Here is a 13,150-nt window from a genome sequence, read left to right on the forward strand (position 1 = left end):
ACAACTTAAGAAAAAAAAATTTTAAACCTAACTATTCGTATGAAACAAAGGCTTAAATTTACATTGAAAAAATTACAGAACTACTCCTTTGTTCAAAACACAAGGAATGAAACTAATGCTGGCAAGCTGAAGAATACATGAGGAACTAAACCGATTTAGCCAGATGCATTTTCAAATAAGAATGCCTTATCAAAATGTTCTAAATGATAAGTACATTCTCCAGTGAGGAAATGCTCTGACTTTCAAAGTCAGTGGGCTCAATAATTCAGAAACTATGTTCATTATTAAAGCTTCATTGCTGTGATCTAAAGAAAACAATAAATTTAACTTGTGAAATTTACAAAGGAAGCCTGTATTCAAGTCATGAAGATGCAGTTTTAATGTTTAATCTATTAGTGTATTTTAGCTAGAAAGGTTTTTTGTATAACTGATAGCAAATAAGTAAGTATGCATGCTATGTCTCATTATATCCTGAGCCTATTCATCATTTCTTATAACAGATAATTCTTTCCAGAGAAACCATCACTAATAACATTATCTAACATTAATCAGTTGCTACCATGTAGTAGACATATGATATGTTCCAAGTGTTTATCTTAAGTCACTTAGCTATTACTACTAGGACCACCTGCTGTCCAGCACATTCTGAAGGCAGGTCAACCAACTGTGCCAGGCAGCCAAAGTGCAGAAATGCAAGACTGCTGCCTTCAAGGAGCTTGCTGTCCAGGATAACAAAATAAGGCAGCTAACATTTCTAACCCAAAATCAGAGCAATGGAGAGGACACACAAAATATGTTCTAGAGCTTCAAAAAAGAAGACATACACTGCCTCCGGCTGGGAGTGAAAGACTTTCTGGAAGAAAAGGACATATGGGCTGTGTTATAAAGGGTGGTGGCAGTATAGGTTACTATATGAGGCTGGAGCACATCCTAAGCAATGAGAACATCACCAGCAAAGGTATGCAGCTGAGGGAAAACATGGCCACCTGGGAATACAGAGCAGAAGATTGGGGAAGCCTACAGGGACTATGTGGCAGCAGAATAAGCAAAGAAAGAAGCACAAATGAGCTGCCCATCTGAGTGCACCTGAACCAGCTTCACTAAGGCCTCCATTAACTCTAACCTGAGTTGGACAAAACCAAAAATTCCTGAAGCCACTCATTTCACCTCCTCTGGAACATGGGTGCAACCAATCAAGAGCTTGTATGTAAACACTCGTATGAAGTCATCCATAACTAGTACACTTCAAGAGGCTCACAGTACTTTCTTGAAAAGATAAGGGCCACCATGCACTTTAATGTCAAAAGAGTAACAAAAGAGAGGACTAACAATTCCAAGTCAGCTAATGATACCTCCATGACCCTCCTTTGTGACTTCCTTTCCACTGTACAGAATTCTATTTCACTGTACTTTCCACTACATGCTATCATAACCACCGCTATAAACAAACCAGCTACTTAAATTCAAGCCACCATCATCGTTCTTTTTTGTAGAAAAGGCTCTCTGCAGAGCACCTGATTTCATAAACAGTACTACTATCCCATAAGTCTACAAAGCAACTTTGATTTTTACTGACAAGTGCCACATTAATCAACTTTATCATTACAGCAGTCCTAGTTTATGGGTTTCTCAAGTCACACTCCTAGGAAGTGGGAGAAAGAGGGAAAGAGAAACAGAACCAGCTTTGGTTCCACCCTTCAGAGCATTTCCACCTACTACCTGCAGCAGTGGAGAGGACACACAAAACCAACACTAACCAACATTGCTGGGTCCTTGGCAACACAGCCAGCTTAGTGCGGGCTCTTCAGGGCTTTTTAAAGTTCCTCTCAAGAAGATGGTCTGAATAAAAGCTCCTTCCAACTTTAATGTTGTTTTTGAAAAGCAAGGGTTATAGCAAAAAGACTCTTCTTCCACCCAAAAAAAGAAAAAAAAAAAAGCAAGTATCTAAATCAGGGTCATAATTAAAATAAGTTTGAATTAAAGCATAATTATAAATATAAATATAAGTATTCTCCCACACTGACATGTTAAAAGCAAGTCATTAATAAAATTGTGCTTTAAGGACAACACAAATTAAATTATTTTTCCAACTGATACATGCATCAAGTCAAAATTATAATTATTATTGTATATCAGTAATGCAGATAATTACACTGATAATTAATATGCTGAGTGCTAGAATCAAGCTTTCCTGCTTGAGGTTTTTATATTTTCCATTTCTGTTATCACCTATGCCATGAAACTCAGTTTCAACCTATGGTGCTTTGAAAACATAAACTGGCCAAGTTGTAAGAATCAATAAATTAAAAGTATGTTATTAAAATTAATTGTTTTCTTCATAAATGTCACCAAATAAGCACATATTCCTATAATTTGTTGGATAACTTGATAGACTTTCTCCTAGAATTACTCTTGTTTTATTTTAAATTTGTTTTTCTCTAGTATTCTGATTGTTTATCATGGTTTCCTGTATTTTTCATTGGTTCTTTTTAAATATATATGACAGTAGAATCCATTTTGATATAATTATATAGCTAACCAAAAGTCAAAATTTTTGCTGATATGTGGAAGTTAACCCATAATAAGGGGTGGGGAGGGGGAGAGAGAATTGAATCTGTATTTGGTTTATATGTCCTGCCACAATTATTTGTCAACTAATCTGTCCATGTTAATAACTGAAATTTTTCATTCTCTTAAAACCAAGGAAAATCTTGATATTGGTTAGAATATCATGTGATAAAGCCAAATCTCTAAAATGTTTAATTGTCCAACTGCTATCTCACATATTTAAGTCCACACAATTTCTAAACTGAATTTATATGTAGTACCACATGCTCAAATACTTCATTATTGAAATTTCAAATTTTAAAAATGTTAATTAATTCTCTAGTAATTATTTGCTGTAAGGTAACAAAAATTTTCAAGAAAAAAATGGTAAGTGGTTTACTTGGTTTAACTTTCAATCATCCAGAGACAACAAAATGACAAATAAGACATAATCAAACAAAAACATCCAAAGGTTTTCCTAGAACTTCAGCTGAAACAATTCTTCTCCCCAGCACTATACTTGTACCATCTGTACAAAATTCATAAGGTTTTCATGTAAATATTTCTCATTGAAACAATTTCTTTTGAGTATGACAATAAAGCTTAATATATTTCAGATGTTCCTTTTAGCTCCATGGAATCAACAAAAACCATCATACTATCTTCAAAGTCTTAAATATTGCATTTTAAGTAAATTATTCAACTATGTCTAGGTAAAATGTTTGGAGCTTTGTCAATGATGTCTAAATTTTACTGCCCTGATACATAAATCTCTTAGAAAGTGCTTTTTCATCTCAGTAGATAGATGTTTTGCTACAATCAGGACCATAAATTTAAACTGACATGATACAGTCCTATAAAACTAAGTCCTAATATATACTCTAAGTCAGAAAATTATTTTTAACTCACAGCATATTATATTGATAGTTCCTGAATGTTTTTGCCTTTGCTTTATCAATATTCATTGTTAAAAAGTTTTGAAAGTTGTTACTCCAATATCTTGGAAACCGATTTCTATATATTTTTTTATTTCTTTTTTTATTAGTTGCTCAAAAATTACAATGATCTTGACATATCATACATTTGATTCAAATGGGGTATGAATTCTTATTTTTCCACGTGTACAAATTGCAGGATCACATTGGTTATACAGCCACATTTAACTTACTGCCATACTAGAGTCTGTTGTATTCTGCTGCCCTTCCTATGCCCCCTCCCCTCCCCTCCCCTCCCATCACCTCTCTCTACCCCATCTACTGTAACACATTTCTCTCTCTCTCTTTTTTCTTCCCCCTCACACCATCTTATACGTAATTTTGTAAAACAATGAGGGTCTCCTTCCATCTTCCGTGCAATTCCCCTTCTCTCTCCCATTCCTTCCCACCTCTCGTCCCGGTTTAATGGTAATCTTCTTCTCATGCTCTTCCTCCCTGCTCTGTTTTGAGTGGCCCCTCTTATATCAAAGAAGACATTCGGCATTTGTTTTTTAGGGATTGGCTAACTTCACTTAGCATAATCTGCTCTAATGCCATCCATTTCCCTGCAAATGCCATGATTTTGTTATTTTTTAGTGCTGAGTAATATTCTATTGTGTATAAATGCCACTTTTTTTAATCCATTCATCTATTGAAGGGCATCTAGGTTGGTTCCACAGTCTAGCTATTGTGAATTGTGCTGCTATAAACATTGATGTAGCTGAATCTCTGTAGTATGCTCTTTTTAGGTCTTTTGGGTTTAGTCCGTGAAGGGGGATAACTGGGTCAAATAGTGGTTCCACTCCCAGCTTTCCAAGGAATCTCCATACTGCTTATTTTTTTTTATTGAAATAATATAGTTGTTTCTCATTCTGGAAATACAAATGATTTATTTTTAGGTTTGTATTCTGCATGGAATCAAAAGATATTATGGGCTGTAATTACTATTATTAAATTAATTATTTTTTTCTTTTTTCTTCTCTTATTTTTTATTATTTTTTATTCTCTTACAGATTCACAATATTCATATTTATGATATCTAAAAGGATAAACCTTATCTAAACATTGCCCTTTTATAATAAAATACTTCATTAAATTAATTTTTTAAAGTATAATTTACTTCATCAAATTATGTACTGAACTTAAAAATAACAAATACCAAAATTACTTACCCAAGAATTACAACACAAGAACTATGAAAGAAACCAAAATAACAACTATTTAAAAACCAAATTCTAGAGGCTGGGAATACAGCTCAGTTGGTAGAGTGCTTGCCTTGCATGCACAAGACCCTGGGTTCAATCCCTAGCACTGCCAAAAAAAAAAAAAAAAAAAGATTTAAGAACTTTGCTGTATGTGTTACAACTATCTTTCCTTTAAAAATAAAATAAAATAAAACCAAATTCTTTAAAAGGAGTAATTAGAAAGTCTGAGAATACTGATAAATGGATGACTGCCCTAAATCATAGAAGGCTCCAGCCTCATTTGAATATGCAGTGGAGATCCACTGCACCAAGATACATACAGACTGCAGAGACAATGAGGGCTTCAGAAGTGGACCTCTCTACATCCTGCAAAATTAGCTTGGGGTAATGAGTTCACATTGAAAATTGTATTAGTTTAACTACTTTCTGTGGTTACTATTATTACCATTCATTGACTGACGCAGAAGAATTTCAATATTTTACTAATCAGTAGAGACATACTAGCTCAAATAGGCTGCTATGGTTTGGATGTGGTTTTTCCCCAGAGGTTCATGTGCTGAACATTTGGTGCCCAGTCTGGCAGTGTTAAGAGATGTGGATCTCTAAGAGGAGGAACCTAGCAGAATGTTATTAGGAGGTCATGGGGGTACCACCTGGGGCAGAGGTTAATGCTGGTTTCACAGAGTAGATGAGGTCTTGAAGACTGGGTTAGTGACCATGGGAGCTGGCTGTTATTAAAAAAAAAAAAAAAACAAACAAGCCTTGCCCTTCTCTGCTTCCCTGCCTGTATCTTATATCTTGGCTGGTTCCCTTTTTGCTTCTCTGCCTTGTTGTGATACAACTAGGATGCAGGTGCCATACTATGTGAACCTTCCAGCCACCAGAATAGTAAGCCAAATAAATTTCTTTATAAAGTACCTAGTACCAGGTACTATATTGTAGCAACACAAAGAGTAGAAAGACACAGGATTCAGCCTGGTCATGGCAATCATATTAAGTAGTACTAATCTTTCACTAAACTATCACTTAAAGACCACTGATATTTTCCTTTATGAAATATGCTAACTGGAATAAAATTATTTTCAATTATTTTTTGAAGGCAAAAATACCTTTAAAAGGGATATTTCATTAAAGCATCATCTAGGAAGGGGAAATCATGATAAAGAGTTTTCCCCAAAACACCAAAGGTTGAATGTTCTCTCTGATATGCAGACGCTAACATACAACAGGGGAGAGGGGTAGAAGTTCAGTGGATTAGAATTAGAAGTTCAGTGGATTAGGGGAATGAAGGGAAGGAAGTGGGGCAGGAACAGGAAAGACAGTACAATGAATTGGACATGACTTTCCTATGTTCATATATGATTACATCACCGATGAAACTCCATATCATGTACAACCACAAGAATGGGATCCTAATTACAGTAAGTTATACTTTGTACATATAATATGTCAAAACACACTGTACTGTCATATATATCTTAAAAAGCACAAAAAAAAACATATGGAAGAGAGTTTCCCATAGCTAAATTTCAACCATGCTGCTAGCAAAATATTCCCCTATCAGGCACAGGCATCATCATCATCACCACAACCACAACTGTCACACTCACTATTCACTAGTAATAATAGCAAAATAGATGCCCTATATAATAAAAAGTAAATGAGCATATATAAATTGACTCACAGCATGTCACTCTTCAATGTTTCCCTTTGGGAAAAAACTCAAATCTTCTACAGCCAGGCCCACAATAGCCTGAATCCCTCTGCTGTCCTGGTCAATCCCTTTTCCCTCCAGCTCATACACCACTTGCTCAGACATCCTTCCTTGTCTACCCAGTCTCCATTCTGAACCCCCTTTCCTCACAGCTCTTTTCACAATGTGCAGTTTCGTGTGTATTCACATAATTCTTTATTGTTTCCTACTCACTGGACGATTAGCTCCATACTGATGTGTTTGTTCACTGCAGTCTATCCAATACTTGGCATAATGCCTAGTCATGGAAGGTGCTGGATAAATATTTGTTGAGTAAATGAGTGGGTGAATACATTACTAAAGGCCCTGTGCCTATGTAACAGAACAGCCAGAAATAAAACAGGACATTTGATTTTTTTTTAAATGATGCATTAAATAATCAGAAAAATACCTGTATTATTCCAAGAACAATTATGTGCACAAATAAAGACTATACAAACAGAGATTACACAACAGCGGCACATGTTTGCCACCCTAATCTGCTTTTGCTTGGACATTGGCATGCATAGGAGACTAAAAGGTCCTGTTTCCCAGCTGCTTCTTCAGTCATCAAAGGGATATCCATCCTTGTTCAGCCCTACATTATGGGGCAAAGAAAGAAAGAACATAGACAAAAGGCACAGTGCTCAAGTCCTAACATACCCACCCTTCTAGATTTCACTTTCACAGCCCTAATCAAAGATAAACCTTTTATTTCCAATACTAAAGAATCAAAAGTTCTAGGACATGCAAACTACTGTCATTTCAGGTGAAATAGTTTTTGCCATGGGACTGGCATTCTCATGGGACATGGTGTAAGCAACAAGCAGGACAAACAAAACAGTCCAGCAGAGTCTGGATAGAGCCTGGAGCCAGGTACTCAGGGAGAAAGGTCCCAAAAAGCACCAAAGAAAGAGAAATTGGGGTAAATTAACATATAACTGGAGAAGCCAAGTAGACCAATAACCATAGCAAATAGGGACAGACTGAAGAATGGAATGTGTAATGAGAGTAGATAAGAAAGTGTGTATGCACAAGTAGAATGAATAGAATATTATGTTCACTTCCAAGTGACATTGGCTGTAAAGTGTACTGTATGAGTGGGAAAGTGGAGCAGAAGTGACAGCTTCTGAAATTGAAAGAGTTAAAGTACAATGAATCTGAGAAGCTACAGGGTCCAGGAGAAAGACACAGGGCTGCACTGGGGCACCAAAATACACAGAAGCAAACTATAGGTCAGCAAGGTCCACAAATCTGGGGGAAAGATAGCTTAGATGAATAATCTCAACAAGAAGAGACTGGAATGGAGTAGCAAAATAGAATCATTGCTAGTTCTATGAACTACAAGAAACGGAAATAAGAAGTGCATAGTAAATACAATCAGATCAAGTTAAATATGCAAGAGGCTGTGTTTACATCTGAATGGGGCTTCAAAGTGAAAGGGGCCAAGAGAGCAAACCTAGCAGGAGGAGTGGTAGGGCCAAGCTGCTGAGTGATGCCAGTTTGGCAGGGACCAGAGAAAGTGAAAGGATTTGTAATTGAGGTCAGAAATTCATGTAGGGAAGAAGAAAATAGATTCAGTACCTATTCCTTGTCCTAACCATTATTCAGTACTTACTAAGTACAAGAACCTCAAGGTAGAGGCACAACGATGAATGAAGTTAGGACAGCACTGGGAAGTCAACTCACAATAAATATGCCTGGTCTGCCATCTCCCTTTACCGCACTGGGTGACCCAGGTGCAGTCTATCAGATTCTCTCTCTTGGAAAATTGAGGAGACAGAAGGTGACTAAAATCAAGTCACTGCACATGAAAAGAATATCCAAGTGAACTCTTGTTGATACTCCATTTCTCCTCTTAATGAAACCTGGTTACCCAACTTTTCCTTGATTCTGAGAGCTATTCCTATTCTATCCCGTAAGAATTTCCCCATTTTTGCTTTTTATTTAAGTTCAGAATTTCTGTTGCTTATAACCAAAGTGTATTATCTGTTTCAACATTGTTTCTGCCTGTAGGCAATCTGCTTATTTAATAAATGAGTAATCTAAGACCCTTAGAATACATTTTCCCCAGATTACAACATAAGAAAGGTAAAGACCAAAACCTGATGTGACTTACTCTTAGTACTGTGGGTAATATGTTTAAACACAAACTTAAGACAAAAAGATGTATAATCTAAGTAACTTCAAGTAAAATCTAGATATACAGGTGAAACTTCGGCTAAAATGGGAAATGTGGGAGGTAGGGAATGATAAAAACCACTGATATCCCTATAGTAGTAAATTTTAATATTTCACTGAAAAACAATTATTTTCCTAACTTTTTAAATGTCAGCCATTCTATTACAGACCTAGACTTTTTTTAAAAAGCCAATAACAAGGTACAGACACAGATGAATGTCAACAAATATGCAAAATTATAAGTACCACCTCTACAGTATCAGTACAGTTTTGACACTCAAAACATGCTTAAAAACATTTGTCTTGGTTTTCTTCTATACCAAATATTTTTGTTGTTTACATAAAATGTTTCTCCTAGTTCTTGACCTTCCAAGATTTTGTTGCTATTTGACTTCTTTTTTCAAAATCTTTGTAAAGCTGGATTTCCTTTGTTTTCCTTATAAAATATTCTTTCTTCCCTAAAATATTTATTTTATTTCTCTTTCCCTGGTGAAAACTTGCCCACATTAAACTCTTCTCCTCTGTTTACCTGGAGCTTGATATTTTTTATCTAGTCATTCCCTCATTAGTACAAGACAATCTTAACTGGTACATTCTAACAAACTCTTTCCATAGCTCTGCTTCAGGAACAATAAGGGCTTTTTAAAAATAAAAGCACCCACAAAGGTAATCCATACTATTATCACCATATAAACACCAGCCTGCTTCCAAGAAGCCATCATTTCTCCCTCAATACATGTTTTCAGTAAGATGGGAATCAAGTCTGATTTATTCCAAGTGACCAAAACCCATGAGGATAAACATGTACAGCTAGTAGCCCCATATAAAATACTACAGGTACATATAATTATTTTCTACAAAACGAAACTTTATATACCTCAAATAATTCATCTTATTGAAAAAAAAACTTTCTTAAGTCTAATGAAAAATATATCAACCAAAATGAAAGCTCCTATTTTCCCCCAGCTGTATATCAGGAAGCAAATTAAATAATCCTTTTTTAAAATATAGTATTTTATTTATTTCAAATAGGTACAGTGGACTTACATCACTTAGGTCTGTCTTCTTCCTATCTTTCCAATAATCACACAAATTTAATTACATGCTCATGGAGAATATGTGAAAACACAAAATATATCCAATTAATAGAATGAAAATTACAAATCTTTGCAGTTTATACCAAGATTCAATACAAAAACTATTTAGAATAAAGAACATTATATATCTTTCAGCTATTATTCCTCCCCTCCCCCCCCCCACATTTTTTATTGGAGCATTAGTTGTACACACTGATGGGATTTGTTGTTACATATTTGTGCATGCACACAATATACAATCAGTCACAGCAATTCTAACTTGATACAATGGTAATTACTTTTCATCATAAAGCAGAGGTTCAAAATGGGGCAGATTTTACCTACTAACCCCCCGTCAGAAGACATCCTACAATGTCAAGTTGTTTTGGTTTTGAACAACTTAGGGGTGGGGAGAGGAGAGTGCCACTGGCATCTAGTGGGTTGAAGCTGGGGATGTTGCTAAATATTCTATAGCACATAGCACAGCCCCTCCCAACATATACCCTGCTTTAGATGGTTGAGAAAATGTCCTATACAAGAACAGGAGTAAAGGAAAGAAAGCAGCTAATAAGGAATAATCATAAATCACCGTTTGCAAGGTCCTCCCAAATAGGCCAAAGTCACCTACCTTGGAAGCCTGGGGTGTGGATATCACATGGACTGTGCTAGGTTTAACACCATTAGCCTTCAGCCGCTTATAGAGAGCAAATCTGCTTTTCCTCCTTCCTCTGTCACCATTAGGTAAAGCACCATTGTACCTAAGAACAGAGATGAGATAGTTCAATTATTTGTGGATTTTAAAAGTTTTAGGCATGAAAGTTAGATGAAATAATGGAAAAGACAGGATTAAAGAACTGCCCACCAAACCACTCACAAAAGGAAAGGGTTACAAAACAGACTTTAGCTGTAATGAAATTCAAATCACTTCCAGAAACTTAATTTAAGAGAGATGTACAAGTAATTATAAATTTCCTATTCTATGGAGTCACTCTTCCAATCTTTTTTGAAACAGAGTATAAATAAGCAGATTTTGCAGAGGCCATATTAAGAAAAGGCTCAATTCAGCTAGCACCATTCTAATGGACCCCAGAGAAACTTAAGAAATATTTTTAAATGAACTAGTTAGAAAATAGCATACTAATTAAACCTCACACCTCATTCTCAAATCATGTTGTCGATAAGATTTTTATTTGTAAGAAGATCAAATATAGTTACCTGCTTTCTTTAAAGTTCTGAATATATTCACTCACATTTCTCACTGAACCCTACAATGCTACGTTAGCAAAAAATAACTTATATACAAATTATGCATTGAATTTTATAGTCCATAAACTGTCAAAAATTTACAGAGTCACCAGGAAAACACATAATATCCTTAAACAGATTTCTTATATATTTTGCTAATATGAGAGTTTAAAAGAAAGGCAAGGTTGCAGTTAGTTAAATTTTTGACTGCATATTCTAACTTTGAATTAACTTGTCCCTGACTATTCAGACCACTGTCCCCTATGGCCACACTAACATGACTATTCATTCTCTGCCTACACTGGCAGAAGTTCCTTTCAAAAAAAGAAAAGGGAAAGGAATCATTTAAAATGCACATAGATAAATATGGCTGTTCCAAAGCTCCCTCAGAATACCAAAGTCAGGGTACAGTGGTTCTGGTAGCTTGTTTCTGACCTAAGGGTCCTGTCCAGCAGATCTCTGGGCTCTCTCCACTTCTCCAGCTCTACCCAGAAGAGGAGATGGGCACCAGGGTAGAGAACAGGGGACATGAGGCCACTGGGAACCACAGACTTTGGAACAAAGGAATTTAGGGTGTTTTAAGAATTGAGTCAGTATCTGCAGTCTGACAATGGTTTTACATAATCAGCAGAAGTTATTCCCACTGTGTTTGTAATCTGTTTCCATTCCCATCAAAAAGGAATGTCAGCTATATAAAAATGTCTCTAGAATAAATGATATTTGTTTCAAGTCTTATTACTCTCCTTTTCAGGCAAGACAGAAAAATGTACATTACTTTCTTAAACATATTTGTGATCACTACTATGGAATATCCATAATTAAACAAACATCATAAACCCACTTTGTTTTAAGATATTTTCACACCACTTTATTCATGATGAACATTCTGTTAAAGGAAACATATGCAAACCAAATGAAGTCAAGACAGTAAACAATTGAAAACCATTTTCACTACTGTGGTCTACAGAAAATTAAGACAAGATCTAGAAATGTTTCCTGTGCCCCTGGTTTTAACCCAGCCCTTGCTACAACTTTCCCTCAACCACACCTCTGGTCCAGCTCTTTTTAGGCTATTTTCTCACAATAGCACTTCCTTCTCTGGAATCCAGCCCTTAATTCCCAAGGGTGAGCTCCAGCACCACATTTAGAAGAGACAGCCCTGCCAGCATCCTCTCCACCACCCTGCAGCTGACTGGCCAGAGGTGTCATAAGGCCCAAGCTGGCCAATGACATCCTCATCCTGGAAAACACAAAACTGGGAAGAGAAACAACTAACCAAGCCAGCCTCTGTGGGTGGCTGCTTGTCTCTGTAAACATGGGGGCCATGGGCATGTCCCAACCTGTATTTGGCTGAAAAAGCAGATAAATTGAAGAATGAAGCAGATGAATACAGAAAAGAAGCAAAAAGAGATAGAAAGAATCCATTAGCCCAGTTGTACTCTGATCCTTGTTCATAAATTTCTTTTTAGTTTCAGCTAACTCAAGTTTGTTTCTGCTATTAACAACTCCAAAGCCATCTCTAACATAAAGTGAAGGAGGGTCCAGAAATGTCAACCTTAATGCATGCAGAAACATTTTAATTTAAATTACTTACACAGAAGTGCACAAATATTGCATGTTAAAGAAATAAAAAAAGTCAGTCTACTTATAGGTTGCCTACTTACTTACATGTCTAGATAATGTTAGGTGAAAAATCCTATGGAAAACTTAAAGTACTGGTGGCAAAACCAGAATCAAGATGAGACGAGCAGCTAATTAGGTTAAGCTACAGCACCATTTATTCAATATTTATAGTACCGAGTACTAGAGCTACAATGATGAATATCAGCTTTCCTGCCTTCACAGAGCTCTCTGCCTAGAGAAAAAGGCACAAAAACAAATGTTACTAAAAAAATTAAAAAAAAAAAAACACGCAGAACACGAGGCACTAGCAGCACAGTGCACAGAGGAGAGGACTTAGGGAAGGCTTCATGGGAAGATGCTGCTTGCATTGTCCTGAATCTAACCAGAACTCTGAACTTGTAAGTGTGAGGCAAGTGCCTGCATAAGGCAGGGAGGATGAAGGCAGTTCAATGCCATGAGCTGAAGTTTAAGAGCATAAGAATCAATGGTAAAGGATGGGAAAGGCAGACAGACGCCAGGTTCTCCAGGATAAAGGACTTACGCCCCCAAAGGGAATGGGAAGTCTGG

At 36.2% G+C, this 13,150-nt stretch overlaps 1 protein-coding gene across 1 annotated transcript in view; it reads right to left on the bottom strand.

Annotated features, from left to right (window-relative positions):
* Peli2 (pellino E3 ubiquitin protein ligase family member 2) overlaps positions 1-13,150 on the bottom strand; it is a 174,841-nt gene that overhangs the window by 115,323 nt on the left and 46,368 nt on the right. Inside the window, exon 2 of the mRNA XM_046461501.2 lies at positions 10,344-10,473. Within this exon, the coding sequence (XP_046317457.1) occupies positions 10,344-10,473 (130 nt within the window). The remainder of the gene's footprint in view (positions 1-10,343; positions 10,474-13,150) is intronic.

The sequence above is a fragment of the Marmota monax genome, unplaced genomic scaffold (genome assembly GCF_021218885.2).
Source record: "Marmota monax isolate L192 unplaced genomic scaffold, Marmota_monax_Labrador192_F-V1.1 WCK01_AAM20220418_F8-fsc00001, whole genome shotgun sequence".
Taxonomy (NCBI): domain Eukaryota; kingdom Metazoa; phylum Chordata; class Mammalia; order Rodentia; family Sciuridae; genus Marmota; species Marmota monax.